At 48.9% G+C, this 21,959-nt stretch overlaps 9 protein-coding genes across 9 annotated transcripts in view; 5 read left to right on the forward strand and 4 right to left on the reverse strand.

Annotated features, from left to right (window-relative positions):
* BP5553_06073 (putative l-galactonate dehydratase protein) overlaps positions 1 to 189 on the reverse strand; it is a gene marked incomplete at both ends in the record, with an annotated part of 1,682 nt that extends 1,493 nt beyond the window's left edge. The window contains one exon of the mRNA XM_032014696.1: positions 7 to 189. Coding sequence (XP_031869377.1) covers positions 7 to 189 — 183 coding nt within the window. The remainder of the gene's footprint in view (positions 1 to 6) is intronic.
* A 685-nt stretch (positions 190 to 874) lies between these two features.
* Positions 875 to 1,858, forward strand: BP5553_06074 (uncharacterized protein; the record flags this gene model as incomplete). Its single annotated transcript, XM_032014697.1, has 1 exon — positions 875 to 1,858. One exon carries the CDS (start codon positions 875 to 877, stop codon positions 1,856 to 1,858), a length of 984 nt encoding a protein of 327 aa, XP_031869378.1.
* A 1,155-nt stretch (positions 1,859 to 3,013) lies between these two features.
* On the reverse strand, positions 3,014 to 4,143 carry BP5553_06075 (uncharacterized protein; the record flags this gene model as incomplete). Its single annotated transcript, XM_032014698.1, has 2 exons — positions 3,014 to 3,676; positions 3,730 to 4,143. 2 exons carry the CDS (start codon positions 4,141 to 4,143, stop codon positions 3,014 to 3,016), a joined length of 1,077 nt encoding a protein of 358 aa, XP_031869379.1.
* Positions 4,144 to 5,285: 1,142 nt separating this feature from the next.
* Positions 5,286 to 10,785, reverse strand: BP5553_06076 (uncharacterized protein; the record flags this gene model as incomplete). Its single annotated transcript, XM_032014699.1, has 3 exons — positions 5,286 to 6,476; positions 6,529 to 10,286; positions 10,338 to 10,785. The coding sequence occupies 3 exons, from the start codon at positions 10,783 to 10,785 to the stop codon at positions 5,286 to 5,288; spliced, it is 5,397 nt and encodes a 1,798-aa protein (XP_031869380.1).
* Positions 10,786 to 13,250: 2,465 nt separating this feature from the next.
* Positions 13,251 to 14,962, forward strand: BP5553_06077 (MFS general substrate transporter; the record flags this gene model as incomplete). Its single annotated transcript, XM_032014700.1, has 4 exons — positions 13,251 to 13,402; positions 13,458 to 13,476; positions 13,526 to 13,605; positions 13,660 to 14,962. 4 exons carry the CDS (start codon positions 13,251 to 13,253, stop codon positions 14,960 to 14,962), a joined length of 1,554 nt encoding a protein of 517 aa, XP_031869381.1.
* Positions 14,963 to 15,309: 347 nt separating this feature from the next.
* On the forward strand, positions 15,310 to 15,837 carry BP5553_06078 (uncharacterized protein; the record flags this gene model as incomplete). The annotated part of the gene is made up of 1 exon (XM_032014701.1): positions 15,310 to 15,837. One exon carries the CDS (start codon positions 15,310 to 15,312, stop codon positions 15,835 to 15,837), a length of 528 nt encoding a protein of 175 aa, XP_031869382.1.
* A 450-nt stretch (positions 15,838 to 16,287) lies between these two features.
* BP5553_06079 (putative Efflux pump antibiotic resistance protein) lies at positions 16,288 to 18,255 on the forward strand (the record flags this gene model as incomplete). The annotated part of the gene is made up of 6 exons (XM_032014702.1): positions 16,288 to 16,498; positions 16,563 to 16,631; positions 16,700 to 16,901; positions 16,951 to 17,085; positions 17,146 to 17,533; positions 17,599 to 18,255. The coding sequence occupies 6 exons, from the start codon at positions 16,288 to 16,290 to the stop codon at positions 18,253 to 18,255; spliced, it is 1,662 nt and encodes a 553-aa protein (XP_031869383.1).
* Positions 18,256 to 19,048: 793 nt separating this feature from the next.
* Positions 19,049 to 19,429, reverse strand: BP5553_06080 (uncharacterized protein; the record flags this gene model as incomplete). The annotated part of the gene is made up of 1 exon (XM_032014703.1): positions 19,049 to 19,429. The coding sequence occupies one exon, from the start codon at positions 19,427 to 19,429 to the stop codon at positions 19,049 to 19,051; it is 381 nt and encodes a 126-aa protein (XP_031869384.1).
* A 577-nt stretch (positions 19,430 to 20,006) lies between these two features.
* On the forward strand, positions 20,007 to 21,322 carry BP5553_06081 (uncharacterized protein; the record flags this gene model as incomplete). The annotated part of the gene is made up of 2 exons (XM_032014704.1): positions 20,007 to 20,218; positions 20,275 to 21,322. The coding sequence occupies 2 exons, from the start codon at positions 20,007 to 20,009 to the stop codon at positions 21,320 to 21,322; spliced, it is 1,260 nt and encodes a 419-aa protein (XP_031869385.1).
* Between the last annotated feature and the right edge of the window lie 637 nt (positions 21,323 to 21,959).

Genomic DNA, 21,959 nt, shown 5'->3' on the forward strand with positions numbered 1-21,959 from the left:
ACCTACAATTCCCTCGCCGACGAGACCGGGCTGGTTGGTCTCAAGGCGCACGTATGGGTGAGAGCCGTTGGTGCCGACGTGCATGGCATCTGAGCCAACACCATCGAGACTCGTTGGGAAACGGAGATCTGTAACTGTAAAGCCGAGGATTTTGACGTCGGCGACGTCGAGTTGAGCTTGGGATCCCATAACGGCTGTGAGGATTGGAGGTTATAGGATGTGAGGATTAGAGAGTTGTAGTGGGGGAAGGCAATGGGATGTGTCGGATGTAGAATTGCTTATTGGGAAGCGGGAATCTCTTATTGATGTACTTATATGAAAGAAAGCCTAGATGTCTGAGCTACATCTAGTTTAATTCTTATCTCGGCATCCCATTTTGTCGGCGGCGCATCTACACTTACTTCCGCACCTGGATGGCGATGTATTTAGTGGGGTACCGGGGTTCGCGGCAAATTCTCCGAATGTGGCGGGTATGGGTGGAATCAGGGGTTCGCCCGTAACGCGCGAGCAAATGGCGAGCCCGGGAGTCTATCTCCGCCTTTCCCCGCCCCTGTACTATGTACGTAGGGTACCAGGTACTCGGTAGCTTGGCAGGGGTACCCCACTGTCCCCCGCCTTCCCCCGCCTGGGGAGTCTGCGGTGCGTGGAATCGTGGATGGAGATACGTAGTTTTCGAGTCAGTGATGATGATGGACGCCGTCGACTATCGTGACTATGGGGATGGGGATGGGGATATTATGTAAGTAGAGACTTGAAGCTCCTCCACCTCCACCTCCAAGCAAAAGGCAAGTTTGTTCTCATATACTTCTTACCCTTTCTTCCATTACCACGCCCATTCTCAAGCAATACCTCTCCCCCGATTCTCGCAGACAAGATGGCATCCACCTCACCAGCATCATCACAGCGTCTCCCGCCTGGAATCTACGCGCCAACACAAGTCTTCTTCCATGAGCCAACCGAGGACTTGGATCTGGACACCATCGGCCGTCATGCCGTCCGTCTCGCAAAAGCCGGAATGGCTGGCATCGTCACCAATGGCTCCAACGGCGAAGCTGTCTACCTCACCTCCGCCGAGCGACACACCGTGACGGCCACTACCCGCCAGGCCCTCAACGCCGCCGGTTTCTCACACATCCCTATTATCGTGGGCGCCTCAGACCAGTCCCTACGCGGCACTATCCAGCTCTGCAAAGACGCGCAAGATGCCGGCGGCGATGCTGTCCTACTGCTTACCCCCAGCTTCTTCAAGTGGGCAATGACGCCCGTTGCAATCCTCGAATTCTTCACGAAGGTCGCTGATGCCTCTCCGCTACCAGTCATCATCTACAACTACCCCGGCGCGATCTCGGGCATCGACCTCGACTCCGAGACGCTGATCGCCCTGGCGCAACACCCCAACATCGTCGGCACCAAGTTCACATGCGGCAACGTTGGCAAGCTGGCGCGCGTCGCGGGTGCGACTAAGAGCGTCTCGCCGATTGCGAAGGGCGAGAGGTCTGACTATATGGCATTTGCAGGCATTGCCGATTTCATCACGCCCGCGCTGGCTGTGGGCGGGTCTGGAGCAATCGTGGGCGCAGCGAATGTGTTCCCCCGCGCGTGCGTAAACGTGTATAACCTATATGTCGAGGGGAAGGATGAGGAGGCCAGAGACGCGCAGGCGAGACTCGCGGTGGCAGATTGGGCGTTGACGAAGAGGGCGATTCCAGGGTTTAAGGCGATATTGCAGCACTTCGAGGGATATGGAGGTAGGCCGAGACAGCCGATGCAGACGCTGAGTGAAGAGGGCGCGGCGGAGTTGATGAAGGAGATTGGGGAGATGATGCAGTTTGAGAAGAGCTTACCAGACGTTGCGTGAGTGGTGTACCGCAAAGGAATAGAATCACATCTACATTACAATGTTCCATCACGTGACTCATTTCGTTTATTAGCAAAAAGCAAAAGCCGAGGCAAAGCATCCCTTCACAACTAGAGTAGCCAGACAATCTGCATATTTGCCTCTAGGAACCGCTATGCTGCTCGGCTTTCATCCCAATGAAGAGAATTTGCAAGCTCGTCTACCAAATTGGACATCCATTGTGGAGATAAGAGGCAGGACGTGATCGAATACCAGAATTGGATATGATGAGACAAAATTGTATCTTCGTTTTAGCCCAGGTGTTTCCATCTGGTCCCAGGCCACGATCACTACCAACTCCCACGCCGATGCCGCCCAATATAGCACCTGCTCCACTATCACTGGTGATGTGCCGGTGCCGCCAACATCAATAGACCTGAACGAATTGCAGGCCGCTTGCTCGCACTCGACGCCAGCATCTTGACCCGCTCGCGCAGCACCACGATTAGATCAACCACAAAATCATTCGCTTTCAGCTCCTTGGGTCTCCTCCCATTTGTGCAACATCGACACCAATGGAACCCTTCTAGAAACGGGCTTCTAACCTTATCCGAGCTGCCACGACCTTCAGTGTCTCATACGATACCATCCCTTCATCGGCTGCTGCCAGCGGAATTCTTGGTTTTATCGAGGTTAGCGTTTCATCGCTGGAGATGTAGCTTGCAGTTTTTGTCCACTATGGCTTCTCAATCTTTCCATGCATCTTTCTCGGGATGCTAGAAGCGCCAAACCAAACAATGCTCTTAGCATTATCGGCTTCGCAGCTCATTAACATTGGTTGTGCCGTTGCTTTCTCCAGAAACTTCGCCCTCGATACACCCCCATGATTACCCGCATTTTGAACCAAAGCTGATTATATCGCAGACCCAGATATCTGTCCTCAAGAGCATTGAGGGCGGTTTCAACATGCAATTCACAACCCATATCGACTGCGCCGGCATTGCAGTAGGAGAGATATTCCAAACACAAATCCATCCATATTGGAGCTTGTCATAATCAGCAGGCAGAAATGTAAGTCTTGAAGTCTCCGAGAACGAACCTCTTCCACCGCGTATATCTTTAAAGACCTATACGATACGGTTCTAATAATGTCCGATCCTGCTACTCGTACCGCGTTTATATGTGAGCCCACCCGTTCTGGACGACAACTTGCATCTCGTTAATCATGCAGTACGTCCCATCATGGTTATCGTCTTGGCCTTTCCGATGCGTCTCATCCCGCCACACCCGAACTCTCCTGTTTACGACGTATCGTTCCACAAATCTCCGTGGAATCCTAGTCCATCGCGCCAATCTATTGCTCCACATGCCCACCAACCTCTCTCTGCGACCTGGCCATGATCCCGAGGCCGGATGCACCTGCTTGCTAGCCTCGGGGTTGTATGAGACCCTTACATTCGGGTTGAGCCAAACACCATGTGTCGCGCTTAACGGATTATCGGCATGGATAAGGCAGCATTCAGAGCCTTCCAGGTGATGGAGGGCAAGACTATCTGGTATCCCTCGGAAGCGCAGTGGTGGATCGTCGTAAAACGGATCTGCCTGAAAGACAACCATGCCATTCCAGCAGGATTTTACAGGTACCGGAGAGTTAAAGATTATCGCATTCCGTGATTCCGCGGAGAGGAAGAAAGGCCAAGTTTGAGTGACTGTTTCTCCACCTGAGATGTCGCGAAGCGCAAAGGTGTCGTAGTATAGAGGGGGTTTGGAGAAGTCGAGTGAACAGGCTGCAGCATAGTTGCCCTCCCTTGTTGCAATCAATGTGGTAACGTCTTCGGTCTATAAGGAGAGAACATTAGCATGTACTAACCAATGCATGCGGGAAGCCGTACTGTAAAGATAACATCATTCAACCAGAGGATCTTATCAAAATGCAGCTTCCCACGGCCATCCGTCCTTTCCGCAAGATATCTCAACTTGTCCATCACCCGGTTACGTATCCCAGCCAGGTATGGTATCCGCCGTAATTCCTTCCTTCCCCTACTTGTCCATATCCAACCCTCCTCTGCTGGGTCTCGTGTCCTCTCAATTTCATCCTTGTGTGTAGCGTTGAACATTTCGATTCCCCTCTCTACCCCCATCCTCTCGAGGTCCAGATCCAATTCTCTCAAAGCACCCTTTGTGTCATCCCAGCTGCCACCCTCGACAATGGAGATATAAACATTTTCCGGCCCGAAATGCGTCACTAGGTCCAAGACAGCAGCGCTCCAATGATCTCGTATGATCCGCTCATTATTCCAATGCATGCTGGCGATGAAAATGCGATCCTTATGCGACGATGGGTCTGCCGATGATATCGAGGATGGAACAGCCCTCGTCAAGGGATGGCGGACGGCGATCGTGAGTATAAAGTCGAAGTATAACACAACAAACAAGACGAGAGCCACTAGGCGAAGCCAGCGACGCCATAATGGCCCTGGCCGTCGGAACCTACTTAGAAACATATGTAAATAAGTAGTTTTCGCGTCGTTGGGTCCTCCCATTGCAAGCTTGCAAAAGTGCAAAGTTTAATAAAGTCAGTCAATACCATCCTCTCCGTTCGGTAACATGACATCTCTTGCCTCACCTCACCCAGAAAGGGAAACTCGGTCGATTGGCATGCTTAAGCGAGTTGGGAGGGCTTAGCGTCCGTGGGCATGGTTGGAGTGATCGGCACAGGGCTGAAAGATCTGCGATATTATTGGACCCTTCAACAGCTAATACTTCGTTGGGTTGTTCCTTTAATACAATGATTCGTACGGGCCTTGAAACAAAAAAAAACCGAATGCTCCGTACAGTACGAAGTCAGTACTGTAACTAGCTAACTGTATACAAATTTAGTGTATTAGAAGGTCCGAATTCCAAAGGAATCTTGTTTAGCAGCCTTCCATGCTAAGGAGGGCAGCTCTCAAGTGCCAGACGAACCGAACGGACCCCTTTGTTGAGTATCTTAGAGTTTCAATATAGCATCGGACAATGACTACAAATTATCTCCCAAAGGTAGCAGATTAATAATTGAAATAATAAATAGGCGAGCTTGTGATCTTGCAATTTGAATGGCATAGTGGCGTTTGCGGTTGGCGCCCAGACAGACCCGATCAGGACATGGCTCAAGAAGGTAACCGACAAGTCAAACGATAGGAACAAAGGCCGCAATCCCATATTTTGGAGAATGGTAAGCCACAGTATATACTGCGTTTATGCAATTAAACTCGGACAGAAGGCTTTGTCGCTTACAATGTTACGGATATCTATTTCCCATCGTTCAATTCCACACTCGTCAAAATAACCGTTTCATCCACGGAACATTCCAAAAAGACTGAACACCATCCGCTAATGCCTAGTGAACCCCAAACCATTAAATATTGACGCCCCGTTACTAAGAACTATATGTGATTTCTGCCAGTGCTCATGTTGGCATCATACCAATGCCACCACCACTCGGCCCGCCTCCTGATCTCCCACCTGCGCGAATATGGCCAAAAGCCCTCATAAGATCTGAGGGGTTGGGCACAGCACCACTTCCTGATCTGCTGGTGTTGCCCTTCCTTGATGCAGCACCGGATGTTTTCCGAGTTTGGCCTCGCCTGGAAATGCCTAAATTGCTATGCCCTCCTAATGGGCGGCTGGCAGCGGATCCGGAACCCGAAGCAGAGCCAGCACTTCCCCGGCCACTCGATTTCCTACCACTACGAAATTTGCTCCGGCCGTGTCCAGAGCCACCTCTGAAACTCTTTGGGGCAGCATCTGGGCTTTTATGCTTGCGTTGTGGCAGAGTTTGGGCGCGGGCGATATCATCGTTGAACGCCCGAACGTTTGCGGGAATGAAGTATTTCGAAGGCTGCTCTTCCTGCAAAATCCGGGCGCCATCCTCCTCTCCGTACTCATCATCGTCTACCGTATCATCATCGCTGCAGAGATCAATCACGTTCTTGTGATTGGCATCCATATCTATATCCGCACTGTGACTCATCATATCTTCGTAGTTATCGTGAAACTGCTGGATCAATTTGAGGAACTTCTTGCCATAACGTTGGACCTTATCTTCGTTTATGCCATGTATCCTGAGCATGCTGTCCACGGTCAATGTCCAATTGATTGCCATCTCTCGGAAGTCGCTCTCAGTGAAGTACGCCCTTGCGTGACCATTCTGATTCCGAAGTCTTCCTTCCACTTTCTTAGCCTCAGCGACAAACTCGTAAACGGTGTCACGATGAAGCTCGGGAAGGTCTTTCATGCGATCATCAGTAGTTATCGGTGGTCCCAGTGCAATTGGACGTCGCGCTTGTCGTATGGATTTGGGAGGGACCGGCTCGAACGCGTCATCTGACTCGGTATCATCGTCTGCTTCACCAGCTTCATCCGCAGCATATCGGTGTCGACCGCCATTATTATGGCTCCGGGAAGAAACACTGAGAGGTGAAGTGAGCATTGTTGAAGGGGGTTGGGTTGTAGAGCCGCGTATAGTACTTGGAGGGCGAGGGTTCTTCATAGGCCTTTCGGGCCTTTCGGGCCTTTCTTTCGCGGCTCCAGTAGGCGCTTCCATCATCAATACGAGTTTACGCCGACCCTCCATAAAATCTCGACAATTATGTCCCAGCTGCGAATGCAATATCAGCAACTATCACCCTAGAAACTTAGAGAGAACTTACATGAATATACTGCTGAGGAAAAGCACCTCTCATGACGTTACGCTCCTTCAAAGCGTTCTCCATCAGTAGTCGTGTGAAGAGACGTTCAATTTCTCCGCGGGGTAAATCGCTAGCTACTCCAAACCCTTCTAGGGAGTGGTGGTCGCGGTCCCTAATCTTTGCCGTTGGCGCTCCCCGAAGGATATCTACAATATGAAGAAGAGTGACGTTGTCATGCTGCACCTGCTCGACAATGTTCAGCGCAGCTTTTGCTTGACGTGTCATATCCCGCGGCTCAAAGACGCGATCAGAATTGCAATTGTCGCAGTTGTGGTTGCAATTTTCTTTGGAAAAAGCTTCGCCGAAGTATGCAAGAATATCTGCCCTTCGACAATCACTCCGGTTCTCACAGAATTGTACCATTCTATTCAGCATTTCCCGTTGTCGCTCTTTGACGTCGAGACCGCCCTCACTCTCATCAATGAACCGTTTTAGAACGGCAGTGTCTTGGTATCCATAATAAAGATAACATCTAGACGGCTTGCCGTCACGGCCCGCCCGCCCAGTCTCTTGATAGTAGCCTTCCAAGCTCTTAGGCATCGTGTGATGTATAACGAAGCGAACATCAGGCTTGTCGATTCCCATTCCGAATGCTATTGTGGCGACTACTACTTGCCATTTTCCAGATTGCCAGTCTCGCTGGACTGCATTCTTCTCTGCCGGGTCCATTGAGGCATGAAAATGATGCGCTTTAATTCCCTTGCTCTGAAGCTTTTTGGCCAGGTCTTCGCACCCTTTTCTAGACAATGTGTAGACAATACCGGTCTGGTTCTTGAAGTCTTTCAATATCAGACTGCACATACTTTCTAGAACCTCTACACCAACCCCTTTCCCCTTTTTCGGCTTGATTTCGTAGTATAAATTTGGCCGGTTGAAACTTTGCTTATACTCCTTACAATCTTTCATGCCTAGATTGTGAATGCAATCTGCCTTCACGTTTTCGGTTGCGGTGGCTGTCAAAGCAATAAACGGAACCCCGGGAAACCTTTCTCGCACCCTAAGGAGGGTTTTATAGTCGGGGCGAAAGTCATGGCCCCATTGACTGACGCAGTGTGCCTCATCGATGACGATTCGAGCCAGTCTCCTCTTCCTGTGCAATTGATCGAAAACAGTAAGGAGTGCCCCACTTTTCCCAATCATTTCAGGCGTGATGTAGAGAAGCTGTATAAATTGATCCGGGTGAGATTCACGCAGCGCGCTGAAGACCAAGTCCCTTTCGGTTTGGGATTTTTCGCCATTCAAGAGAAACGCCTGAATGTTTCGTTTTTTGAGATGCTCAACCTGATCATTCATAAGACTGAGCAAGGGCGAAATAACAATAGTGACTCCTCTGGTTTTTCCTGATTGAACAACGGCTGGCAATTGGTAGCACAAGGATTTTCCACCACCAGTTGGCATTAATATGAAGGCATCTTGCCCAGCTAGTGTGGCGTTAATTGCTTCGAGCTGATTTTGGCGAAATCCTCGCAATCCAAAACGGTCTTTGAGAGCCCTTTTGACATCAGCCGACCAAGGATGCTTCAACATATTTGCGTGGGCAGGATCCACGTTTGAATACATCGTTTTCTTGATAGTATTTCCCCGCTTCCGACCTTGATCCGTTTTGGCATCAGAAAGAGCATGCTGAGGGATCTGTTTCGCTATAGACTGCCTGGGGGGTACTCGGCTTTCCACCTGTTCGGCTATTTCAACCATGTCATCATCGTCATCAAAGTCTCCATAATCGTCCTCAGTCTCTTCAGATACTCGTCTCTGTAGTGGCAGCTCTTTCGGGAGCCCTTGCTCCCCTTGGAGCAGGTCATCAAAATCGCCATCATCGAAGTCGTAGTCCATGGGCGATGGGTCACGGCGGAAGTTAGGTGGCCTCAAAGTGGTCCTGGATGCACCCCAAGCTGGTTTGGCTCCTGAGAGCGTTTGGCCAGTAGAAGATTCGGCCGGGTTTCGGCGCCGTACAGGAGAAGGCGATGCGCGATATGGAATGCCGGATGGATCGTGACTTGTTTCGTTATACCGCGAAGACATAGCTGCAACTTCGTCGGGCCTGCGCTGATTTGCACTCGATGATGACAGCTGTGGAAAGGGGGGGATTTGGGTCTGCCAAACCACTTGGGCGCTGCCAAGCGTACTTTGTCTAGAAGCTATGGGTGGCACGCCTTCCTGTAGCTTGGGAGTAGCTGAAGGAGCCAGGGCGGGATCACGAATGTCACCGGTCCCGAAGCCATCGCGCACTGCTCCGGAAGCATGTAGGAGCCGGCCAACCTCTTTCTCGAATTTTCGGATATCATGCGAGAGTATTGCCATCCGTTCATCATCATCGCTAGCATCGATCCCTGCATCAAGTTGCTCATACATCTTCCGAGCAAGGGTCTTCTTCTCGGTTATGAGAGTCCCATAGCTTTCTCGAAGCGTATCAAGAGCTTCATAGGCATTGACCATATCTAACAACGTCATACGGTATTCGTGAAGCTGCTTCGGAGCCTGCTCCTTTCTATCAACATAACGCATGGACTCAACCGAGTTTCGCTCGAGCAAATTACGCACGCGCTCGTAGTATGAGGCGATTTCTGAAGGCTGTGTCAAATATAAGCTCACTAGCTTTCTGTCATTATCTGTGAGAGTAAAAGAAAATGTTTGCTGGCTCGAACCAGGTATTGACGGTTTAGTCGCGGTAGATACTTTCGTTGGCGAGTCTCTTTGGAAGGGAGAAGGCACATTGTCTTGTCGCAATGTAACATTCTGTGATATCGGCCGCAATGGGCTCCCAGTTCTCGTTTTCGAACCCCCGACATCCCGGGTCTTGTCATCAAGCCGCTCTAACGGAGGTGCTCGACATTTGGGACTTTTCAAAATATCCATAACCTTAGAGCGCTTCTTCACTGATAATCCTGGCGAGCAGATTACTCTCCTCTCGATATTTGATAGGACTTCGTCATCATCTGAATCTTGGATAGTCCTCTGTAACCGGGGGTTTTGTCGTCTTTGAGGCGTCAATGACTGTTCAGCATCGGGAGATTTGGCAGCATTAAAAACTGGCGATGCTTCAACTTGGACCATGGGAGATAGGTTGGGTGGTCGACCAGTAAATAAGGTTCTCGATTCGGAATTTGTTTTTGGAGCTGATACTCCGAATACCGGACCAGGAGGAATGACCTCGATCACGGATGGGACGCGGCTAGACTGCTTGCGTGAGCGAGCTTCAAGTTTGCCGATGGATTCGGTGGCTTGATATTCTTCGGAATCTGTGTTGGCATCTTCATACTTGACGCTAGGCTTTGTGGACTTAGCAATAGCATCCCCATGTTGCACGTATTGGGTTGGATCGGTCATCATCTCATCAATATCCACGAAGTCGTCTAGTCTCTCACGGCGATCTCGCTTGAACACTTCGACGAGCCCGCCACTCCCATCCCCCTTTCGTAGAGTTCCAATCGATATCTCGTTACTCTTTCGTTTCTTAGAATTCTTTACAAGAGGCTCGGGCCTCGATGCTGAATCTTCTCGCCATAGAACTTGTGGCTCCCCGAATACGACCTCTGAGCTGCTCGAACGAGGCGGAAGTTCCTCTCCATAGTCATCCCCAGTCAAGTCAACCGACTCAACCAGTTCTGTCTTCGGTTTCAAGGCCGGGTATGGGGACTGTCGCGGGGTCTGGGGCGTATGTAATTGCCTTGGGGCCTTCGAGAATGAAGGGTCGAGTGGGGTTCTTGCAGAGGGCGCAGCTAAAATTGTCAGTTAGGTGGCAGAAAACACTCCTATCTGCATGGACTGACCATTGTTGTCTCGCAGAAGCCTTGAATAATTTTGTCCTAGACTCGACGAAGCGGTGGTGGATGCGGGAGTAGCAAGCTGGGTTTGACTCATGAGAGTTGGCCGAGGCGGCCAGGTGGCAGAAACAGGCTTCCCCATCGAAGTCTCTTCCCCTAGATCATTTGCAGCGTTCCGGGATTGTGATCTGGGAGCAATCGAGGTCGGCAACGGTGGGCGAACGAAAGCCTGCCCGACATTGACTGTATTTTCTGTCTGTCGACTCCGCGACGGGGTCGGAGGAATCCTTGGTGCCTCTTGCTCTATCTCCTCGTCCCAAATATCCGCATTTCCAGTTTGTGCCGCCGCTGTCGAGTCGGTATTCGCGTGGATCGTCACAGAAACACCGGTGTGCGGAGCAACTTGATGGGACAACAACCAAGAGATGTGAGCGGCCAGGTTATGTCGAGTCATGAGGTCTCGTTGTCATAAACATGTCTGTATGGGTCCATTGGTATAATGTATATCTGGCTTGACAGTGGGAGGGCAAAATGGTCCATTTGTTGCGAGATTCGTATCTCCCATATGTACCTCGCGTCGCTACGCGTGAAGTTCACGATCCGTGAATGTCTGTGAAACTGTGGCACGTGACATTGGCGGGGGTCTCACCGACCATCCGTTCACCGCCAAGTCCTCGCTTCGGCTTCACGTTGTGGTTGCCATACAAAGTAGATTGCCATTTCGAGCGAGACTTGCTCTGCTCTACTCCCTGAATATTCTCCTGTGAGCTGAGGACTACGCGATAGATGGAATGATGCGCCATGCTTGGATATCATCTCAACTTTGTTGGCCCGGCCTTAATCGATCAATCGCCGGTACTCGAGCACAGCAGCTATCAATTGCCGTGGTTTATGAGTAGAAGGTTGCCATTCGGTCCCTACCGCCGCTTCCACGCTCTTTCTCTATTGCCTATGCCAATGCCACGGAAATTCTCAGCAGATACATTAATTGCATAGTCGTTACAACCACCAACTGCGCTGCCTTTCTCTGGGGTTGCGATCGCTTATCACCTAGTGTCCCCGGGCGCGGCAGCTAAATTGAATGAGCTCTTGGGTATGAATGCCGAGACTGCTGTGCGACGAAGAATGTGTTGTGGAGACTGATATTGCAAGTCTTGTGGCAAAAGGAGGCCTGGCCATTCCCAGCACAAGTTACCACGTTCTCTTGGCCATTGGTGCCCGGGATACTCGCTATTACAGTACCTCTCCAACGGTCCCTTTGGGGAAAATGTCGTCCTTCAGCTCAACAACGGTCTTTGTGCCATACCGCACTCAATCAGTCTACTCCCAATTGAGTAGGATGCCCATCCTCTATCTATCAATCGGACTCAATCGTGGCGTGCGGGCTGGTACCTTGTAGGGGCGATACCGGGAAATATCCTACAGCCATTTGATTGGCTAGAGGTCAGCGATAAGGGTGACGCCAGTCGGCCAGGCACAACATCAAGACGGCAAAAATAGAAGCCAATTCAAGATGGGTTATCATTGTGTTCACTGAGACTGGTGCCCAATGCCAGCAAGATCCTCCCCGTTCACACCCGAGATGGGTGGCTTCGGACCAAGATATACTTTCCTGCTCCGCTTCCTCCCGTCTAGAGTGTTTGGGTTCGGTCGACTCTATCCGGGCGCCTGCGAACTGGGTAATCATCATCAGCGGCCCCAGATAGGGGTGTCCCAATTTTCACTGCTCTGCATGGCCCTCTTATCTTTGGTGTGGACAGCTGGGGATTCCCTTGGGGTCGGCAGTAGAGATAAGACAAGCTCGAATGGGCCTTCTACTCCTCGTGAACCCCCACGCACTCAAGAGTCAATCCCAGCTTCATCACAAATTCAGAATTCATCTGCGGTTGCTTTATAATTATTCCAATTCCTGCTCACCGGTACTAATGAAACAAGACGTGTTCAGTCCCCCAATCGAAGTCGATGCCTTGGGTGGCGACGTCGTAAACAACCCTTCCTACTCGTTCGAATTATCACCGATAAGCCAACCAAATTTTTGTAAGATGTGCGGCGCCTCGACGTATCGGTAGTATCATCACTAAGTAGTAACCGCACAGATTATACTGAATTTGGAGCCGCAGTGCTTGCTTCATCAGAGTAATATCCGGGATCAAAGCGTCGTACAATGCTCTCCTTCAGCTATACTGTATCATTTACCATTTCCCCCAGCCCATACAAAATATAGGCTATTGATTAACGGGCAAGTCAACGATTTTCAAGTGGAGGAGACGAGTTTTGTATACACATAACCAAGGTTGTCTCCCACTTCGGAGTCCGCTGTAGCAAGTTGCCATAGTGACCCTTGATTGTCTGCTATCTTACTATCTCTACCTCCACGGGCCACCTCTGCCGCAAGGCCCAGTAGATTTTGTTCTACAGAGATCCACTTTCTTAATATCTTATCCAGAGCCACCCACTCGCCGCAGCTCTTATCGAAATCCCCTTACAGGCTGGGTTTCCCCCGCCTGGACCGATCGCGGCCGGGGGTTGCGCTGATATTACTGTCTTCCAGTAATTAGGCTTTCTGCATAGTTGGACCCGTAATCTCGCGATCTCAAAACCTCCACGGTGTGCAGTCCGCGGAGTTGCTGTTCGAAAATAATAGTCAGAGGCGGTGTTGTTGATAACTCTATCAAAGATGCCTTCAGTTGGTCTTGACATCCCTCATCAGTGGTTATAAATGCCATGGAGATACCCTCTCTAATTCTAGATGTAGAGCATTCGAATCCAGTCCACTTCCGTATTTTATTGCACCAGGAAACTTGTAATCTATATCACCCTTTTTTGCCAAAACATCCCTCATTTCTCTAAATTAGACGAGTGTACTCCACCCCGTTCTAATTTTGGGTCGTAAGTTGGACAGACTACGGCAGCGTCATCATGGGCTTCCGCATCACTACACTCTGGAAAGCACCAGAAGTCAACCCAGTCAATCGGAAGGCCCACTCGATCCCAGTCCTAAACCCGTTCAACCAGTATGGGAGAGTCTATTTTTTCTCGTGGTTTGGGTTCATGATTGCTTTCCTGGCTTGGTAGGTCTTCGATCGAATTGCTCTTGGACCTAGCTCCAGACTAATCATGATGTAGGTATGCGTTTCCACCATTGGTAACTTAAGCCGAGACCCTTCTCATATATCAACTCTAACTCGCCCCAGCTCTCCGAAGTCATTAAGCACGATCTCAAATTAAGTCAAAAAGAGGTTGCCAACTCCAACATTATTGCACTCACAGCCACGTAAGTATCATTCTTACACCCCCTATCGTTTTATTTATTGACAAACCTTCGTAGTCTCCTCGTTCGACTAGTGGCTGGACCCGCCTGTGATTATTTTGGTCCTCGGGTTACATTCGCTGCATGCCTGCTGCTCGGTGCCATCCCGAGTGCACTCGCCGGTACAATCCACAATGCCACGGGTCTCTATTTTATTCGATTCTTTGTTGGTATCCTCGGTGGGACATTCGTTCCTTGCCAGGTGTGGTCAACTGGTTTCTTCGACAAGAATGTGGTGGGGTCAGCCAACGCGCTCACGGCTGGACTTGGTAATGCTGGTGGCGGAATCACTTACTTCGTCATGCCCGCCATCTACGACTCGCTCCGCAGTCGGCAACACCTGAGTGAACATGTTGCGTGGAGAGTGTCCTTCATCGCGCCGTTCATCCTGATCACTGCCGTAGCAATTGGTCTCTTCGTTACTTGCCCTGACACACCAACTGGCAAATGGTCTGAACGCCACCTTGCTGTGCAACAAAACCTGCAAGCACATGGTGTGCGGGCCTCGAACGTGGTAAACATCCCCGGCATCATCACCGAAAAGCCGAACAATGGTGACTCAACACCCACATCCACGGAGAAACGCCTCGATGAAGAAGCCGAACTCGCCACGGCCAAGCACGGCTTCTTCACCAATGAGACTTCGATGGGCGCGCAAGAGATGCTCGACGCTGCTCGAGGTGAAGTCGTCGTCAAGCCTTCCTTTCATGAAGCCCTGGCCGTGATTCTCAGCCCACAAACCGTCATGATCGCGATGTGCTACTTTTGCTCCTTCGGCGCGGAACTGGCCATCAACTCCATCTTAGGCTCTTATTACCTGAAGAACTTCCCTACTCTAGGCCAGACGGGTACCGGTAAATGGGCCGCTATGTTTGGGTTACTCAACGTGTTTTTCCGGCCCCTTGGAGGCGTCATCGCAGACATAATCTACAAAAGAACTCACTCGGTGTGGGCCAAGAAGATCTGGATACACTCTTTAGCCATCATCTGCGGGGCATTTTTGATCGCCATCGGAGTTACAGACTCACACTCCCAAACTACGATGTTCGGTCTTTTCGCCGGCATGGCCTTCTTCCTAGAGGCTGGCAATGGTGCCAACTTCGCCCTCGTGCCTCACATCCATCCCTTTGCCAACGGCATTATATCTGGTGTCACGGGTGCGTTTGGTAACCTCGGTGGCATTGTCTTTGCGATTATCTTCCGGTATGAGGGCCAGGACTACGGAAAGACGATGTGGATTATCGGTGTTATGACTATTGCGATTAATCTTACTGTGTGCTGGATTAAACCCATACCTAAGGGCCAGATTGGTGGTTATTGATTTGAGTCTTGTTCTTCTTTTGGCTTGCGTTGGAGTTTATGGATCGGGTATACAAGGACATATTTAGCTGGGCTAGGAAAACGAATTTATATATATATTAATTACTGCTAAAATATCAGACTCTTTATAATTATCTCGAGTAATCCTCCCAAGCTATAAACGCCCAATAATATACAGTGTACTTATACTTCTTTATCTTTTATTTAGAACTCTTTTACTAACTCCTACTTTATAACTTTCACTTTACTATCTCTTGTATAAACGTTTTATAGTTATATAACTTCTACTTAAGCTTCTCACTACTATATACCTTCTATTTATTATATAACGGTCCATCACGCATCGGCATGTCATTCAAGGATATTCACGGCCCTGTCCCTCACTACCAGGAAAGAATCGCCAAAGGCGTCGATAGATTCGTGACTCGAATGAAGGCGGGCGACAATTGGCAACTTTTCAACGTAACCACTTCCCCTTTCCTGTATTTTTGCACTCAAGCTATTGCCACCGTTCTAACCCTACCCACCTTATACAGTGGAGTCTCCAGGTCGATGGAAAAGACCTATTCCGTTGGACGGAAACAATTTCTATCCAGAAAAGGTCACACTATGCCGGATGAGACAGAGGCGATCGATATTGACCAGTGCTGGCTACGCTATGCGCGTCAAACGCTCAAGGTTCTCCCAAAAACCAAGGCTATAGTCTTTGGTGTAAGGCTTTACATGACTAGTTTGCGTGACATTGTCAAGGAGGGCAATGGAGTCGAACTTGCTGATGCCATTGATTCAATGCCAATAAAGCTGGTGACTACAAGAAGCGACCATTCTGGGAGAAAGACGTTCAGAAATTCCTCTGTCAAGAACTCTGACCTCTGATAGCCAGTACATTTTCTATGCAAATGCAGCTTCGTTATCTCGTCTTAGTGTTTTATGCAACAATCTTCAATGTTTAATGAAGTAGGGATGTATGGAAAGAATTAGTTGGATTATCGGAAAATAAATATAAGTTGGAACATCTCGTATCCCGATATTCGTACCCATAGTGAAAGTATGAAATAAATGTGCATTATTTTTCCAATCCAAAAACCCAAAACCCCCCCCAAAAACCAGACTCCCGGTCTGAGCTTTGTCGGAATGAGCTGGATCCTTACAATTCCGGTATCTGCATATCGGTTAGCTATTTCAATTCCGCTCTCTGCATTGTCTCACTGCAGCACTGCAGCAGCGCCAATAGCCGCTTGAGTTCATTTGCCCATTCGTTTCGATCCCCAAGCTCTCGCCTTTCTTGGCTACCTTTTTCGTTGTACAACAGCTTTCTTCATCAGAATGGACACTTCAACAACGGGTGTTACAGGTAATGTCATCAACTTTGATCCGATGGAAAGCAATGAGAAAACTATCAACACTACCGACGCCGAGCCAATTTCGACAACGAATGCACAGGCGGATGGAGATGAACCAGAGTATCTTGGACCGTGGGAATTGTTCCCTATTGCGATAGCAATGGGACTCGCGATTTTCATTATAGGTCTCGCAAGTATTTTTGTCGCCATTTAAAAAACACTTGCTGACCCCAAAATCCTAGGATAATACCATCGTAGGGACATCGACTCCCACCATCTCGAATGAATTCCATGCATTGACAGACATCGGGTGGTATGGTTCAGCATGTAGGTTACACAGAATCACAGAAGTCAATTACGGTTCGCCTTGGCATTTCAGCTGATGAGAGTTTTAGACCGGCTCACAACATGTTCAACGCAGTTTTTCTATGGGAAACTCTACGAGCAATTTCGAGTGAAATGGGTTTTGGCCATGGCCGTAGCCATCCTCGAACTTGGGTCCATCGTGTCTGCCGCAGCACCCAGTTCAACTGCATTCATAATTGGAAGGGCTATTTCTGGTTGTGGCGCTTCCGGAATTATTACTGGAGTTTTTATGTAAGTTCTGTCCATTTTTGTGTTGCACTCTAACTTGGACTTGTGCCAGCGCGATCGCTCATTCTGTTCCACTTCACTTAAGACCAATTTACAATAGTACGGTTGGAGCTCTCGAATGCATTGCATCTATTGTAGCACCGGTGATTGGAGGTGCTCTGACAACATATGTCAGCTGGAGATGGTGGTAATTAATCCAATCTCTGTTCTGGCCGAGTTACATGCTAATGACATTTGGGATGAAAAGCTTCTGGCTCAATATGCCAGTAGGTGGGTTCACGATTGTTGTTCTTGTTTTTTTCTTCAAGAACTCGCAGAATCAGAAAATTAATGAAGGTTCCGTCGTTTCCAAACTCAAGCAGCTTAACTTTCTCCATCTTTTTGTATTTTCTGGAAGCATCGTGTGTCTATTACTGGCTCTTGAATGGGGTGGCACCACTTACAGTTGGAGTAGCGGAAGAATTATTGGTCTTTTGGTGGTCTCCGGAGTTGCGTTTGCGGTTTTTGTTGCTCTAGAGGTGCTGCGAAGAGAAAGCGCCATTATCCCCCGGTCTGTCTTATTTAACAAAACTGTAGGACTATGCGTATTGTATGCATTCTGTGCATCGGCGGCTTTTAACCTCACAGATTACTTCGTAAGTCATTTCAAATCATAATGCAATAAATCGTGGACAACTATGACTAACATATATCTTCAAAGTTGCCTATCTGGTTCCAAGCAATCAAAGATGCCTCACCAGCTAAGTCTGGACAGATGCTTCTCCCGTCTATTATTTCCCTCTCCGTTGCTGCTATCAGCTCTGGCTTCATCCTCTCTGTTATTGGCTACTACACACCTCTCATGTTGCTTGGGTCTACCATGATGGCTATCGGGTTCGGCTTCCTCACAAGCTTCAAGCCAAACACAGGACGCTCCGCATGGATTGGGTGGCAAGTCATGTATGGTATCGGAATGGGACTGGCGATCCCCCAACCTTGGTCGGCTATCCAAACTGCGCTTGCTGTGGAGGATATTCCTGCTGGGATGACAGCTGTTGCCTTTGCCATCAGTACCGGTGCTGCGCTTTTCATCTCCATCTCACAAAACATTTTCATGAACCTCCTTCGACAAGGCCTTTTGAACATACCTGATGTAGACGTTGACAGTATCATCAAACAGGGGGCAACAAATCTCCTGCAAACTGTACCCGCATCAGATAAGTCACAAGTGATCGATGTTTATAACTTTGCGGTCACAAGAACCTTTTGGAGTTGTGTAGCCGTGGTTTGTTTGGGAATGGTGGCTGCACTAGTCATGGACTGGAATTCTGTCAAAAAGGCCGAGAGAGATGAGGATGTTGGAAAAGAACGTAGCTAGGAAATCCGAGCTTGAAATGAGGTAGATTGAGGGCATGAGAACCATCCTGGCCAAGGCCCGTTTAAGTTCGAATTCAGAAAGTGCTGATGTTGGAAGTCTTGGTCGGGGGCGGCCAGGATACACAATTATTGGGCTGGAGGCTGTATTTTCTCATGATACATATATGGGTAACTGATATTGCATTTGATATCGGCGGACCAGCAATGTTGTACTATAAAAGCTTTCTTTAGAATTATAAATCTTTCCCATTCAGAGAAAACTCAACAGAGAAAAGGGAAGTGTTTATCTAGTGCGTCGTATGTTACGAAGCGGGAACCCGAGGCTTATAAGCAGAGAATGAAACTGCTCTCTTCGCTAAGACTTTTACACTTCACTTTTTAACTTGGCTCGATAATGGAATCGCGTTCCGTACGTATTATAATATCGATTTTTCACTTTTAACTATATATTTACTCAGATTTTAAAAAGGGCTTCATTTGTGTTATATTGGAGAATCGAAGTACGAGATTTTTCTTTTTTTGAAAAAGAAATGAATTAAATCAAGTTAAAAATAGGTTGAAAGAAAGCTTCCTATCTTTTGCAATCCAACTGGATTATCATTCTCGCAAAGACACTTTGATCGGAAGCGTATCTGTTGGGGATCATGGCCAGCATTGACCTTCCAAGCGAGGTAATGCTGTAAAAGTAAACTTCGAACAAACGGCGGCAAGGACATGTTGCATAGCTTTGATTCATCTCGTTAGCGAGTCTTGACATAGAAGCACATATTTTCCGTTTGGAGAAACATACCGTACTAAGTCCAATTACTACCCAGACACATCCTGGGACCACTTCCAAAGGCCCATAGCACATCCTCTCGGACGGTTTTCTTGTCGGTTTCTCGGCGTCCTAGCCAACGTTCCAGACACCACTCATGAGCCCGATCCCATTTAGTCATATCTCGATGTACAAACCACTGAAAAGCATTGATGCGCGTTGCCGGTGGGTTGTCAGTACCTGCCACAGATACAGTTCTGTCTGACGGTGTGATACGTGGTAAAGGTGTGCTAGTTGGACGCCACATACGCAAGGACTCGTCGATGACGGTTCTAAGATATGGCAAAGAATCTAGCTCTAAAGTTCTCGATTTCCCGGTGAGATCGGCTGCATCATCAAGCTGTTCAGGATTCGTCATATCAATTCCATAAGTTTCAAGTTCGTACGCATCCTGCTAATAATAAGCAATATAACGACGAGAATATGATGTTCTTGCAATTTCGCAAAGGGGCCAGGCACTTGCAGAAGAGAATAGTGCGTAGAAGAGGAGTGCGCAGAAGAGGAGTGCGTAGAAGAGGATAATGGTCTGTTTCATAGTACCCATGCACCGCTCTTCATATGTATAGGTACATTATAATTAAATATAGGGGTTGGCCCAGACATTACTGCCAGGTGCTGCATACTGAATAAACTATAATAGGATCTTGACAAAGTCTATAGATAGGCACATCGTATGCTGTTAGTTGTAAGCATTCTTTAATTTCTTCGTATGCTACCTATGCTACCCAGGTGTCAAGGGTACTCGTATGCTGACCCGCCCGCCACAACTAAACAGTCCATGGCAGAACCAACAGTTAGTTCACAGCCCGATCCTGTAGGTTTTTGTTTTGGGAAAAAGAATACGAATAAGTAACTACCCCTACTTGAGTCTACGAGAACTTTCGGTCATCCCCTCACTTCTCAATAATATTGCTCTGCCACCGTTGCTGAACAAGATGCCTCTCAGACCATCCACCTGGACGTCCATGTTCATGATCTTCGGCCTCTTCAATCTAGTCAGTTCGAGCCAGGCTGTCCTAGGTGGCGCGTCGATCGATGTGCCGCAAGACTATTATCGCATATGTCCACTGCCCAGATGCGAGAGATGTCCGAGCGACGAGGAGATTGGAGCACCCGGTATCGGGTTTGCGTTAGAGACCAGTCACGGGTAATGGAATATCTATGTATCCCCTCTATAGATGCAGACTAATCAAGACATAACAGCGCTGCCGTTGTCAGGCTCCACGACGGCACTCATCAGCGGATTGCCTTGGTCGAAGGCGATGCCTCGTACACTGCTCTCCTCCGCCGCCTAGCGACTGGCCCGATGAACCGCACGCCGGAGCATTTTGATTCCAACTGGGAGAAGTTACAGTACGTGAAGGCGCGTGCGCAACGCCATTTAAACAAGCTTCTCGGCCGCCCTGCGACTCCAGAAACAGCCATCCTCGCCGCCATGGTCGCTGCGCTCTACAACGAGACGCAGACCTGGCTGGGCGGAGAGCAGCCTATCGCCGCGGCGGTGCTCAGCTCACCAGACCGCATCCGGCTGACAGACGAAGAGATCAACGACGTCTTCGGCTATCTGAAGCTCAAAAACCTCATGGCCGAGCCAGACTCGCTCGAGGACCTATACGCGACATCAGCAGCGTACGCAGGCTATGGCCGGGGCCTTTGCACCACCTACACGGACGCATATGCGTGTGAGCGCGAGGAGTGGCGCTTCCCATTCCAGCGTGTCCTGCACATCGACTTCAACCGCGAGAGCCTGAGCGGCACGATCAAGAGCCTACGCAGTGCGCGGGACGGGTCAGTGGACGCGGCCTTTGTAGATCCGGATCTGGGCCACGCGCGCGAGGAAGTTCGGCTTGCCATCGCACCCGAGAGTGACGGCGAGCTATATTGGGCCACCGTCTCCGCCCGGATCCGCGAGCTTGTTGTGTCTTTCAAACCGCGCATCACCGAGCTTCTACTAACCGGCACTTCAGCGACGGACGCGCGCTTCAAGGCTGCGCTTTGGGATGCGCTGCATGACATCGTTGTCGAGGACGTCCTCGCTGTTCTCGACGACGATGGCGACAATGCTATCAACGGAGACGAATGGAAAGCGACGTTCGACTTTGCGACTGCTCGAGGAGCCGCCGAGGTCGCGAAGCGTAGGCAGGAAGGCCCGGTCAGGTGCGCCCAGAGCGACGAGTGCAGAGAACGCAGAGAACACGGACGGCAGGCGGTGCTTCAGAATCAAGGAACGAACGGTAATCTAGAGCTATAGTTAAGTGCTCGGTGCCATGTACTAAGAAGGAGTACCTCGGACAAGAGCGTGGCTTCGGACATGGAGGAAGGCTCGGATTTTGACAGCTAGGAAAGACTTATGAGATCCAGTTATTGTGGCTTCTATACTTCGTAAAATAGATAGCAACCTAATAGGAGTATCCGATTCCGCGGGAGCCGATTTCGATCCCCCCTTCAGTCTACTTTATATAACTCTATATATCTCTCACTATAACGTAAGTATAATATCTTCACTCTATAGTAGCTATATTATAAAGTACTATAATTATAGCTATTAGCTTAGCTTTAGTATATATAGTAATAATATACACCTTTTAGAATCTAATAAACTTCAGACTCTTACTTATTAAATTTAAAAACTAAATATATAGTAACTTAGCTTTTTCGTTCTAATTAATAATAGATCTAAGTTATAGGTTCTTCGAGAGCTATTCGAAATAAGGAAGAGTTAGAAATTTAGAGTAAACGAAATACTAATAAATTATACTTCTACTTTAACTTCTCTACTATCTTCTATAGTAGACTTATACTTCTTATATATAATACTTCTAGAGCGACGCCCGATATATACACCTACTTATAATAACCGACTACGAGGACTATTATATACCTACGTT

Source organism: Venustampulla echinocandica (genome assembly GCF_003357145.1).
Source record: "Venustampulla echinocandica strain BP 5553 chromosome Unknown scaffold_3, whole genome shotgun sequence".
Lineage (NCBI taxonomy): Eukaryota > Fungi > Ascomycota > Leotiomycetes > Helotiales > Pleuroascaceae > Venustampulla > Venustampulla echinocandica.